The following is a 12,944-nucleotide window of genomic DNA, read 5'->3' on the forward strand; positions in this document are numbered from 1 at the left end:
GGGCTAATTAAAAACTATTTCAAGCCGGCTCAAATTTAGTCGATATGTATGGGTATATGGCCGTTGATCGCAAAGACTGGTCGATTCTGGGATGCAAAAACGAGGATTCTAATAAGCAGCATCTTGGATTCTTGCTAGGCTAACCGCTTCTTTTAACGCAACTTGCCTGGTGCGATGGGACCTGCTCTGTGCGAACTCGCGAGATGGTAGAGCTGAATTAATTATATGTTTGAAGAAGTTTAAGTTGAGTGTTAACATTTAGTAACTATTAGCATTTATATCTTTATTATATTTTTTCGTACCAAACGAAAAATAGTGTTATTATTACAATATGTCAATATAAAATGGTGTTATTATTACAATGTATTATTATCTTGACTCGAATATCGTGTCAGATTAGGTAAATTAGAGCACAACTTATACAAGAATACAGATAGTGCAAGTTTGTAATCTTTGGGAGACAAGTGAGATTAAACCATCTAGTAGTTGTTTTTTTGAGCTAAAAGATAAAACCATCTAGTAACGCGGTACGGCTTGTGTCTTTGCGACGTGGGCCTTTTTACACTATGCTCGCGAACGACCCATCCAGGCACACTTGCTGTGAAAGCCCACTCGACAAAGCAAGGGCGCCATAACAACTCGCCACGTCATCGATCCGTGGTTCTCCTTCCAAACCAATCAGCGCCTGTTCTTTCCATCCAACGGTGCGGTACCACCTCCCACGGATCGACCAGCATCTCGCCGTCCGCGCAGCCACGCCAACGATCCGCGCTCCGGCTACTCACCCAATCGGCGTCCAGCCCACCACCTTTCCACGGATCGGTCCCCTTTCCCCGCCTCCTATAAAATCCCGCTCCCATCACTCCCAAATCCCATCTCGCAAAAAAATCCCCAAATCTTCCTCCTCCCAAATCCCTCGAATCCTCCGCGCCTCGGGCAAGCTCTAGGTCGTCGTCGCAGCAGCAGCCATGTCGGGCCGCGGCAAGGGAGGCAAGGGCCTGGGCAAGGGCGGCGCGAAGCGCCATCGGAAGGTGCTCCGCGACAACATCCAGGGCATCACGAAGCCGGCGATCCGGAGGCTGGCGAGGAGGGGCGGCGTGAAGCGCATCTCCGGGCTGATCTACGAGGAGACCCGCGGCGTGCTCAAGATCTTCCTCGAGAACGTCATCCGCGACGCCGTGACCTACACGGAGCACGCCCGCCGCAAGACCGTCACCGCCATGGACGTCGTCTACGCACTCAAGCGCCAGGGCCGCACCCTCTACGGCTTCGGCGGCTGAGCCCCTGGCTCCCGCCCGCGTCCTGTGTGTCGCGTGCAGGCGCAAGCTGGGGTTCCTGATGGGTTAGAGAAGTTGATGTGCTGGGTTCTGTCCTGTGCCTAGCTGCGTTGTGGTGTTAACTTAATAGTTGGTGTTTATGGTTGTAATGGTGAAGTATGGTAGCCTATCAATTGAATGAATGGATGTTCTGAGGTATGATTCGTGTTCTTCGTCCCTCGTCCCGAATTGGCCATGGCTCTGCTCCTGTCCTGATTGCTTGTCCGGTTATGTTTCTTGGAAATTTGAAACCTCCGTTGATGAGTTTTAACTGCTATTGACACGATTTGGTGTTTTATTTATCTAGCTTGGATAGCAGTCGAAAGGTGATCAAAATCGCTGCAGTGCTAGTGGTCAGCGCAATTGGACGGAGCATTTGGTAGAGCTAGTGGTAGACGCGGGAGCACTACGGCACCATCAAGCACCGAGCGGTGAGTTGTTTGGTTCAATATGTGGGCTGCGTTGGTGGGGGGCGATCGCGCTGAGTGGTTTAATGGCCGTGTTTGGTTCAACCGTGAAAAAGTTTTGAGGAAAAACTTTTTGGTACTCTGATCACTAATTAAGTTTTGAGGAAAAACACCAGCTTCGAGATCCGGTTGAGAATTGCTCCCTTCATTCCAAAATAATTTATTCATTTACAAAATTTGAGACTCATTAGTAGGAGGAAAAATGAACATATTATTTCTAATGAACTATAACACTTGTGATTTAAATCATCATTTATTTTGGTTCTCACCATTGTCAAAAGATGCAAATATATTAGAATAAGAAAAATAACATCTACCTAAGAAATTTAATTGCTCTGCAAAATGCAGATATATTAAAATCAGAAAAGTAATGTCTACATAAGAAATTTACTTGGCTCCATAACTAGCGTTGAAAACGGACTGAAATATTTCTGTTCCGACCCGTTCCGTTTTCTATTTTTGTCCGTCCGTTTCCATATTCGTGGGATTCTGTTTTCGTATTTATGGAAGTAGAAATGAAGTTTCTCCGTTTGTTTATGAGGAATCCCGTTTTTACATGGAATTGATCCGTATTTATTTTGTTTTTCATCCCATTTTTAATCTACATAAGATATGTCTAAAAATTGATATGTTTAAAAATATACCAATCATTAAGTATGCATGTTAACATGTTAACACATGGCATACTAGTGAATATTGGACTAATAACTTCTGTATATTATTTTGTGACTTTGTTAATGTATACTTGAGAATATTTGATCGCGTTATTCTTTTCGGCTCAACATTCGTATTGGTTCGATTCCGTACTTCTGCGTAACCTGATCCTGTTTCTATACCCGTATTTTCCGAACTCGATCCCGTTTCCGCAAAAAAAATTATAGAAACGAAAGTAGAAATGAGATTTTTCCGTCCGTTTTCATCGCTATCCATAACCTTACCTTCTTTGTATATTTTTAATAAGATAGATTTAACTGTAATTTAAAATAATATTTTTTAGGATGGAGACAGCAGGAACAAACTGCATACATGGAAATGATAATCTCAAAGTCCATAAATGGAATGATAACCTTTCAGGCACCAACACAAGCCGGGACCAACTAACCCGACCCCGCATCCACGCCGGCGCGCCACGCCCCCGGGCCCCGTCCCCCGCACCGACGCCGACGGCCCCAAAGCGGCGAGGCGCCGGTGCGCCCTCCCGTCCCCTCCCCACCTGCTCTGCCGTTCCACTGTTCCCTTCTCGCCGACCCGCCCCGATCTCCGTCCTCAACCCCACCAACCCACCGAGCGACGCGGCCGCGGCGCTCCTCTAACCTCCCTCACTTCCACTCCACGCCGCCCACCCGCCCGCCGGCTGCCTGCGCAATCCCGTGCGGCCCGCGATCCCGCCCCGCCGCGGCCCAGATCTGGTGGCGCCTCGCCGCTCGCGCGCGCGCTCACGGGGTTGAGGCGCAGGCGGTCGCCCGGTCGGGCCGGTCGATGGTTTCGGCCGCGGCGCAGGCGGGCGTGGTCGCGGCGTGCGTCGTACTGTTCGTGCCCATGGGGCTGGCGGGGTGGCACCTCAGCCGAAACAAGGTGCTCTTCTTCTCCGGCGCGCTCTTCGTCTCGTTCGCCGTCGGGGTCCACCTCTCCCCCTACCTCCCCTCCGTGCCCCACATCCTCGCCACCTCCTTCTTCCTCCCCGGCTCTGGCGCCGCGTCCGCCGCCGCCGTCTCCTCCGGATCCTCCTGCGTACCGTTCCTGCACCGCGTGTCGTGGTCTGACGCCTCCTCCGCCGCCGCCGCCGCTAAAGGCTTGGGAGGTGGGACGGCGCGGACGTGGTCGTGGCCGCCCTCGCTGGCGTCCGCCTGCGGGTTCGCGCGGCTGTCGCGTGACGACGCGTCGCTGCTGCTCAACGGGTCCTGGGTGATGGTGGCCGGGGACTCGCAGGCGCGGTTGCTCGTGCTTGCGCTGCTGCGCCTACTGCTCGACCCGGCCGCGGCGGCGGCCGCTGAATCGGAGCTATTCCGCCGCCACAGCGACTACCGCGCCGCGGTGCCGGCTCAGGGCATCTCCGTGGACTTCGTCTGGGCGCCCTTCGAGAGCAACCTCACGCGGCTGCTCCGCGAGGATTTGCGCCTCGCGCCGCGCGTCCCTGACGTGCTCGTCCTCGGATCCGGGCTCTGGCACATGCTTCACGTCACGGACGCCACGAGCTACGGCGACGCGCTGGCGTCCGTCGCGGGTGCCGCCAAGTCGCTGCGCTCGCCGCTACCAGTGCCGCCGCCGCATATGTTCTGGCTCGGCCTGCCGCACCTAGTGAACCACATGCTCAACACAGACGCCAAGAGGGCACACATGAATGGCACCATGCTACGCGCCTATGACCTCGAGGTCGATCAGAGGGGTCTTGTTCGTGGTGATGGCGGCCCATTCCTATTGCTTGATGTGGGGAAGCTCACACAGGGGTGCGGGCAGCAATGCACGGCTGATGGAATGCATTATGATGGCGAGGTGTATGACGCTGTGTTGCATATCGTGCTCAATGCATTGGTGATTGAGTCACAACAAAGGATTTGAGTGGGTGGGGGTTCTTGACCAGGTTTGTCCCCACCCCCTGTTTTTTTGATCCGTAACAGTACAGGGTAACTAAATTGTTGTGAACTAGGAAGGTTCTTTGATTCCTTCAATGTTTTCGTTGCTTGCCAGAAGTCACCCTTGGATCACTCAACCTTAGATTGTAAAATAGGAACATCTTAGAACCACACTGTTATTTGCTGAATGGCAAACTGAGCTGGTTGTACTGCATACTTTTTGTTGGGAAATAACTGAGATGGTGATTCTGACATGTAGATTGTGGGACGCTAAGAAATATTTACCTTTCCAGTTTGGCAATAGGATGTGTTTTCTGTCTTCGTTGTGGTAAATTCAAAAACCTCTCTGAATCTCGCAATGATGCTCCCAGCTTGGAACCATTGAGTTGAACCAATTTTGATAAATGATCTATCCGTACATGTCAAATTTGAGATCAATTGGACTCTAGCTGTACCATTCCATCTTAATATAGCCAAATACCTTTCATCACTAGTTCTAAGATTTGTGTTGTTCCTGTCTCTAAGCCTATGACTATGCTGCATGCTGAATGGTTGTCAAACAGAGTGTTGCGGCAACCATACTGTATGTAAAGGTTATGCCAAGAGTGCAACTGATGGTTCTAGAAATGCTTAATACTACAGCGACGTGTCACTATAATCCTCCTGTTCTACAAGAACTAAGAATTAGTTAGTGCTATTATAATGTGTCACTGCTGTTCAGATGAACGAAGATGTAGTTATTTTTCTTCAGTTAGCCTCTGGTCTCCATTGCATACCTTTACTTATCTGTAATTAGCTTCAGATGAGATCCTTAAATGCCTCCTAGACAAAACTAGGTTTTCAATGAATCAAAAAATGTCTTACAATGAGCTGTAGACATTTGGAGCTCATTGCATTGTATTGTGAACCTTGCTTTCTCTTTTTTGCTTTATTCCAATATTTAGTGTTCTCATTTTGTAAGCTGCAAACTAGTGTTACTGGAATCTGTAAATAATTGAAGCAGATTCTCCACAATTCATCCATCCTTCATTGCTTGAGAAAGTACTGCAGAAAAAACCCAATGTGCCCTAGTCCTTGTTGCAATGGTTCATCGAGAAGGTACTTAATTGGTATTTTGCATTTTTTTTACGAGCTATTTCTGCATTATATAATTCTGTTAGCAATCTGACTCAGTAATTTCATTGACTTGTTTGACTCACTTTGCTCAGCCTTTCAGTTGGTATAGGTAATCAATATGTTTCTGAAGGCATTATTTGTCCTATATTAGGCATATAAAACCATATGGTAATCAGATAACGTCATAGTTATGCTGCTTCAAGCAAGTGCTGAAATATGCCATGCTTCTTTAGCGAGCATTGTTTACTTTCTGTTTGGATTGTTGATCCATGGTTCGTTTTCCCCATACATCATATGGAGCCCTAAGTTGTGTCTGTGATAATGTGGTACAGTTTGTTCTTGAGTAGATCAAGCCCCTTCCGACTTTGCTACAGATGGGGTTATGACACTACATATACTGTTAGTTCTATACTAAATCGAGAAAAGGGAAAGCAATAAGTTGAAGAAAGACACTTAGAGGTAGTTCTAATGTTTCCAAGACTCACCATGATGGAAGATGAACAGTAGTGTACTTTTCATGGCTGCTTCACACTTTCTGGTGTTTGATCTCTAATTGTGGTTTACGCTGATTGGTCTAAATCCACTTGCAGGATTTTGATGTAAGAAATTCGTGTGACCATGTGCATGCTGGGCACGCATTAGCTCGTGTTGTTTCAGGATGGAAGACTACGGGCACCCAGTGCTCTCTCTCTCTCTCTCTCTCTCTCTCTCTCTCTCTCTCTCTCTCTCTCTCTCTCTCTCTCTCTCTCTCTCCTGCGGCTGCAGGTGCAACTGCAACCGGAGCCGGCGCAAGTGTATCGTGTTCCGAGGCCGTCAGGATGGGGGAAAAATGTCTCTGCGTCGGTTGGGTTGGCAGCGGTGCGGGCGCGTCTGTGCGGTGCGCCGGTGCTTCCGCAGTTCCGCTTGCTTCGACGAACTCCAAGCTGTAACAGTGAAGGCTCGGCGAACTTTTTATCATACTGTGTATGATATTGGATTTCTCTGAAACGAATCCGTTACCGTGTGTTTGGTTGCGGAATGAGTGGGTTGGGTTGGATCCAACCGTCATTTTGGGGACGGAGCCAACCCATCCATTGTTTGGTTGTAGGTCTGATTTTGGGGATGGAGCCAACCCATCCATTCTTTGGTTGAGTGAATTGGGAGTACGAGTTGGATGGCAACATTCATTCTGTTAGTGGGCCGTTAGTGGGCCCCACATGTCGGTCTCCTCTCTCTCCATCTCCTTTCTTCTTCCTACCCGCTCCGCTCCCGACACCACCGCCCCGCGCCCCCGGCTGCCCGACCTCCTCGCCCCCGCCACCGCCGAGGGCGACGCGCGCCCCGGCCGCCGAACCTCCTCCCGCCGAGGCCGAGGGCGGCCCGCGCACCGCCGCCGCCACTTCCCCGCCCCGCCGGACCTCCCTGCCACCGCACTTGAGGTCGCCGCTGCCGCGCTCGAGGTCGCCATGGCCGCCGCGCGCGACCTCCGGTCGGGCGGACGCGGCGCTCGCGGCCCTCCTTCCTCCACGGCCGCGGCCCTCCTTCCTCCCCCCTTCTCCCTCCCCTCCCTGGCCGGGGGCGCGAGCCTCCGGTCGAGCTCCGCCGCGGGCGCGAGCCTCCGCGGGCGAGCTCCGCCGCCGCGGCCTCCTTCCTCCACGGCCCCTGCTCCCCCCCTTCTCCCTCCCCTCCCTGGCCGCGGGCGCGAGCCTCCGGTCGAGCTCCGCCGCGGGCGCGAGCCTCCGCGGGAGAGCTCCGCCTTGGCCTTTGCTCGCTCCGGGAGGGCGCCGGGTGGCCGGCCCGGCCTCCTCCGCCTGCCGCCGCGGCCGGCCCCGCCTCCTCTGCTTGCCGCCGCGGCCCGCCCCGGCCTCCTCCGCCCGTCGCCTTCGCCGTCGCCGTGGCCGTCGCCCAGTCGTCGGCCCGTCACGGAACCCAGACGGAGGGAACGGGGTTGGACTCGTCCGCTCGATTTTGGCGGACAAGTCCGAACCGGATCTGAGCCGAATATTCCCTCCGGGTCGGACCCAACCCCTTCCAACCTCCATCCAAACATCAGAAAAAGGGGTGCAACCCATCCGGGTTGGACCCTACCATTCAACCAAACACGGTTAGAGTATCAGTGTTATTATCTAGTCCTGTCGTATTGCTGGCTATTTTGGGGACTGAAACGAGTCCACTGATATGTTTTTGTAATCAAATGTTTCTCCACGTGAAGAAACGTGGTGTCCACGAGCACTCAAAGGTTCAATGTCTGTAAGCTATTTGGCAAGTGATTTTCTTTTTCAAGGCATTTTGCAAGAGAAAAGAACCAGAAGCAAATGCGCCTGTTCTCTCTCTTTTTTAGAAACCGGGCTTATATTTCACATAAAGATGTTGGTGGTTACAGCCCAAAAGTTATAAGAACACCCATGAACATAAAGACAATTACAACTCGGTTCCCAAAAGTTACAAGAACACCCTTGAACATAAAGGCCTTGTTTGTTTAAGTTTTTGGGAGCTTTTGTTTCTACAGAAAACTCCAAAAGTTACAATCTACCCCAAACGGGGTAGATTCTCCAACCAGCGAAAAGCTCTAAAAGCCTCTTTTACACTACAAGCGAAGAAGATGGAGAGGACCAGCTTCCCAATCTTTTGCTCGGACCGACGCCTCCTATCCCCTGCCCACATCTCCGCGCCGGCCGCCGCCGCCGCCACTCCCCTCCACGCCGCGCGGCCTGACGGCGCTTCTCCCCTCCGCACGGCCCGACAACGCCGCCGCCCCTCCCCTCCACGCCGGCCGCCGCAACTCTTCCCATCCGCGCCGGCCGCCGCCGCCGCCCCTTCCCTCCACGTCGCGCGTCCTGACAGCGTTCCTCCCCTCCGCGCGGCCCGACAATGCCGCCGCCCCTCCCCTCCACGCTGGCCGCTGCAGCTCCTCCCCTCCACGCCGGCCGCCGCCACCGTCCTTCCCCTCCACGCCGCGCGTCCTGACGGCACTCCTCCCCTCCGCGGGGCCTGACAACGCCGCCGCCCCTCCCCTCCATGCCGGCCGCCGTAGCTCCTCCCCTCCACGCCGACGACGTACAACTCCTCCCCTCCGCGCAGCCCGACGGCGCTGCCGCCCCTCCGCGTTGGCCCCTTCCCTGAGAAGCTGAACACAACAATCTATGCCAAACAGAACGACAAGCTTCTCTGAAAAGCAGCTACTCGGACCAGCATGTGGAGCTTCTGCAAATATGAGCTTTTGGAAAAGCTCCAGCTCCCCCAAACAAGGCCAAAGACAATTACAACTCGGTTCTTGTAAACTCTTGGTCTTCCTTGCCACTAGCGGTGGAGCACAGTGCTTGAAGCCGACCTTCTCTCCGACGAAGCAACACAACTTTTTTGTTGCCATGTCGAGCCCGACTTGCTTTGTAAGTGATGAGCGACTCGACTGGAATGCATGGTTGAATACTGAGGAATCTGACATCACAAGAACCGGAGCCCCCAGACCACCGGACGACGACGAACCTGAGGGGAAACAAAACCACCATGGAAGGTGGGACTCAATCCAACCTGGCTTCTCAGTGAGTTGGTAGGCAAACCTCTCCACCGGCAGCCCTAACCCTACGCCACCGGGAGGAGCAGACCTCACAGAAGGACCGAAGCTCGCGCCTCCGAAGATGCCAACACCCAAATCCACTTGGAGGAGACCTATCCTTTTTCGATCCACATTGGAGACGACCCCGTCGCCGCTACCATCGCTGGAGAAGTTAAGAGGAACATCTAACCCTACCCGGTGATATAAAAGTCACCAGCAGGACCTATTGAGCTTCCCATGGAGTGAAACCACCATGGAAGCAATTATTATTACTAACCTCCATGAGTCACCGGCAATGACACCATCGGGGATGCCAACACCTTTGCCAGCACCACCTGTCGGTGTTTATCGCCAAGCCTGCTCAGGGATACCCTTAGCAGTAAGGTTTGTAGGTAGGGATCGACTGCTCTGAAACTCGATGGTATAAGGATCACAAAGATTTAGACAGATTCGGGTCACGAGTTGCGTAATATCCTACGTTCTGTGTGGTTGTTTGTATTGCCTTAGGTGTTGATGATATTTTGAAAGGGTCCCTGTCCGCCCTTATATATTGGGGGGACAGGGTTACATGGAAAGTCCTAGCCGAGGACAGTTGGAGTCCTACTATAACACAATTGGATAGTTTCATTTTTACTGCAGCTAGTTCTATGCCTATTCGGGTAGTTATAAGAGATGTAAGGTACATCCATGAGATATCCCTTACTCTAGAATATTCTATGCCTATAAGCAGTCCCGCTACCCCGGGTCTGACAAGCCCCTGAGCTCTTCGTAGCCGAGTCCTGCAGGTGTCGAGTACTTGGCCGGGCATCTTCGAGTACTTCAAGTAGTCAGAACGTCCTTCTGGTTGCTTCTGGGCCTTCCTTCAGATACGTCGAGTAGTCCTCCAAGTACTTCCGGTTGCTTCGAGGCTGTGAGGTGCTCAAACCCCGAAATCTTGATCATATATAGTGCGCGAAGTACTCGCGCTCCATATTGAGTAGCCCTCGAGCCTTAGGTTGAATCGCAGAATCAGGCTGAGGGTCACTTCAGTCTTTTTCCTTCATTATTTTCCAAAAAAAATTTAAAAAATAAATCTCTGATGCACATATCTCGCAGCCCCCGAGCCTTAAATCAAAATCCCTTATTCTGCGGGAAGCCCCCGAGCAAAAATTTGGAATTAAGAATATAAGACGTGGCATCCGATTTTATTCTTCAGAATATCTGCAGGTTTAATCAGATCCGATATCCAAAAAGACCCTTTTTTCGGATAAAATCCCAAAAAAAATGATTCAATTGGATATGCCACACTGATTGCACCCGAAATATCCTCAGAAAAAAACCCGGGATGTATATCTCTTTACTGTACGCTCACATGGGACTGTACTGTATGGAGAATCTGTATTATTGCAACCGTGAATGCTGCCACTATAGCATCACGGGTTGTCCTCCAGTAAGACCCCTTGCGGCTATAAAAGGTAGGTGAGAGGCCTTTGCCAGAAGCACAAGTATTCTGAAGCTATGGCTTGCATTTGGTGTTCTTACTCTCGCCCTCCTGAGATTTGTGTAGTCCTTTCCAGCAAAAGATGCTAGAAGAGAACTTGCGAGTGACAAGAAAAGTCCCTGCTACCTCATCCTGCAACCCCAATGCTCTCATCGGATCCATTCTGAACATGATGTCCTTGCATATTCCAATGAGGGAGGTTTTCTGTCGATGGGTTGCGTCTTGTTGTGTCTCATCCTTGGGGTTGCCTGTTTTTAGGTGCCCAAGAACTGACATCTCTGGTAAGGCGACTTAATCTTGTCACAATGTATTCGGGGAGAAGGAGAAATTCCTTTGTAAGATGCTACAAGAGATCTTGCGAGCCGATTACTGTAATCTACCCCCAAACTCTTGAAACTTTTCTCCCAGAATACGAGTATCATTATTCCCTTGATGGAATAACAAGTTTGTACTTTGTCACGGCCTCGGGCCAATCTAGCTGCAATAGGCCTCGACTAGAAGCTCCAAGAGATCCAGGAGGTGTGCATGCCAGTCCGAGTCGCTATAAAGTTATTTAGGAAAGAAGTACTTGAGTTGTAATATCGAGTAGTTGTACTGTGTCGAGTACTTTTCCTTTATTTTGGAATGTAATCCCAGAAGAAGGAAGATGTGTCGATTAGTTTTTAAGGGATATGAGTGTTTTCTTTTTCCAGAATGTAATCTTAGAAAAAAGAAATGTCTCAGAAAATTTCCAGAATTGGTAACTGACTGTTAGCCATCTGGGTATTTACCGTGTTGCCACCGCCACTATAAAATAGAATGGTAACTAGGTTTTTACCCCACCGACCGCCATTCTTGTTTTACTGTTTAGATCTGTTCTTGCTCTTAGCCTCAAGCTTTCCAGATCTAAAATTTCCTTGCTTTCCCTTGCTCCTAAATCCATTAGGATTTTAGCCAGTGTATGAGCGTGAAGCGATCTGTGGATTTTCGAATGGCCCCGAAGAAGTCGAGCAAGGGGAAGGGCGTAGTTGCGGAGCCATCCCGTGAGGAAGGATGGGAATCTAGTAAGAGTTCAGAATCTGACCTAGAATCCCTTGTTAAATAGGGTTTTTTGCCTTTGAAATCCGTAATCCAATAGCGTCCCGCACTAGGTGACGCCTGTCCATATGAAAATACGGGTGAGATTGTTGGATTTCTTCCCTATTTTGAGCGAGGGTTGGGTCTTCCTTACTCCAATTTCTTTTTTGGGCTCCTGTACTATTACGGGATCCAGCTTCATCATCTTACCCCAAACTCTTTTGTTCATATTTCTGTCTTCGTACATTTGTGCGAAGCTTTTCTGGGCATCGAGCCTCATTTTAAACTCTTCCGCCTTTTTTTTCATCTTAAGCCCCAGACTAGTTCGACTAGACTAGATGTAGTTGGTGGAGCAGGGATTCAGCTGAGGCAGAGGATGGATAGGGTTTATATCCCTTACAAGTTGTCACAGAAAGTAGTCGACTGGAAACCAAAATGGTTTTATGTCGAAAATCATGGAAATAGTCTTCCACCCATGCTAGCTGGTCCCCCGTCAACAGAGCTGAATGGCTGAAGAAGCCTTTTGATACAAGCCAAATTCTAGAATTGTTGGAAAAGATTGCAAGTTTAAAGCAAAGAGGAATAAGCGGAGAGGCTGTGGCCTTTCATTGGATGAAGCATAGAATCCAGCCTCTCCAAGCTCAAGTAACTTTTGGCTTCGAGTATCAAGGGAAAAATGATCTGTCGTGATGCTCGGAAAAAGAGATCTCCAACGGAGAAGCTCTACATCGAGTGCAGCGACTGTTCGAGAAGATGGAACACGTGCCTCATCTTCTCGACACGTTTTCGGTATTGAATCCTCCAAAGGAGGTAAGTGATAAGTAGTCAATTCGAGTACTTGTAGTTTGTAGATACAATATATCTAACAACTTTTGATCCTTTTGCAGGATGATGTAAATGTATATAGGAGCAGTCCTCCTCTGCCAGGCATATTTCACCCATCCCACCTTGTTCCCAGTGCTCATGCCGAGCTTTTGCCTGGTTCTAAAGATTCTTCAGAAATTGGAGGCTTTAGTTCTGACGACGAAACTGCTGATGCAGAGGCTGGAGAAACAGCTGGGGATGATGGCAGAGAGCACAGTGCCAGCCCGAGTGAAGATACCCAATTAGGACATCCCAAGGGTACTCAATCGGTTGCGAGGAAGGGTCGTAGCTCCTCGCAAACTACCAATGACAGGTGAGTAGTTAGTTGGTCACAATCGAGTGCTTTTGCCAAGTTTGTCAATTTGCTCGTTCTTATTCAGAACCTTTGCTTTTTAAGTCCGGTGGCTAAGATGCCACAGACTACAACATCTGGGGATGATGCTGTGGTGGGACAAACCGTCCCTTCTACCACAATGGACCCGTCAAAGGGAACTGTTACTACTCGACAGGCGAGCAGTTCCAATATAGGTAACGCCG

The 12,944-nt window shown here is 50.5% G+C and overlaps 2 protein-coding genes across 4 annotated transcripts; both read left to right on the top strand.

Annotated features, from left to right (window-relative positions):
* The first annotated feature begins 860 nt into the window (after positions 1-860).
* Positions 861-1,486, top strand: LOC120690326 (histone H4). Its single transcript, XM_039972949.1, has 2 exons — positions 861-1,386; positions 1,420-1,486. Exon 1 carries the CDS (start codon positions 969-971, stop codon positions 1,278-1,280), a length of 312 nt encoding a protein of 103 aa, XP_039828883.1. The 5' UTR covers positions 861-968; the 3' UTR covers positions 1,281-1,386; positions 1,420-1,486.
* Positions 1,487-2,692: 1,206 nt separating this feature from the next.
* Positions 2,693-6,464, top strand: LOC120690325. 3 transcript variants are annotated; one of them, XR_005681710.1, is made up of 3 exons: positions 2,693-4,364; positions 5,360-5,454; positions 6,063-6,144. XR_005681710.1 is itself a non-coding variant. In XM_039972946.1 (2 exons), exon 1 carries the CDS (start codon positions 3,263-3,265, stop codon positions 4,340-4,342), a length of 1,080 nt encoding a protein of 359 aa, XP_039828880.1. In that variant the 5' UTR covers positions 2,693-3,262; the 3' UTR covers positions 4,343-4,364; positions 5,360-6,464. The 3 variants fall into 3 exon arrangements, 2 of the variants coding, with proteins under 2 accessions (XP_039828880.1, XP_039828882.1); XM_039972946.1 differs by having other exon boundaries at positions 5,360-6,464; XM_039972948.1 differs by lacking the exon at positions 5,360-5,454 and having other exon boundaries at positions 6,063-6,464.
* Positions 6,465-12,944: the final 6,480 nt, after the last annotated feature.

The sequence above is a fragment of the Panicum virgatum genome, chromosome 9N (assembly GCF_016808335.1).
Source record: "Panicum virgatum strain AP13 chromosome 9N, P.virgatum_v5, whole genome shotgun sequence".
Taxonomy (NCBI): Eukaryota; Viridiplantae; Streptophyta; class Magnoliopsida; order Poales; family Poaceae; genus Panicum; species Panicum virgatum.

Coding starts and splice junctions, on each gene's coding strand:
- LOC120690326 (XM_039972949.1), top strand. CDS start 969: ATGTCGGGCCGCGGCAAGGGAGGCAAGGGCCTGGGCAAGGGCGGCGCG.
- LOC120690325 (XM_039972946.1), top strand. CDS start 3,263: ATGGTTTCGGCCGCGGCGCAGGCGGGCGTGGTCGCGGCGTGCGTCGTA.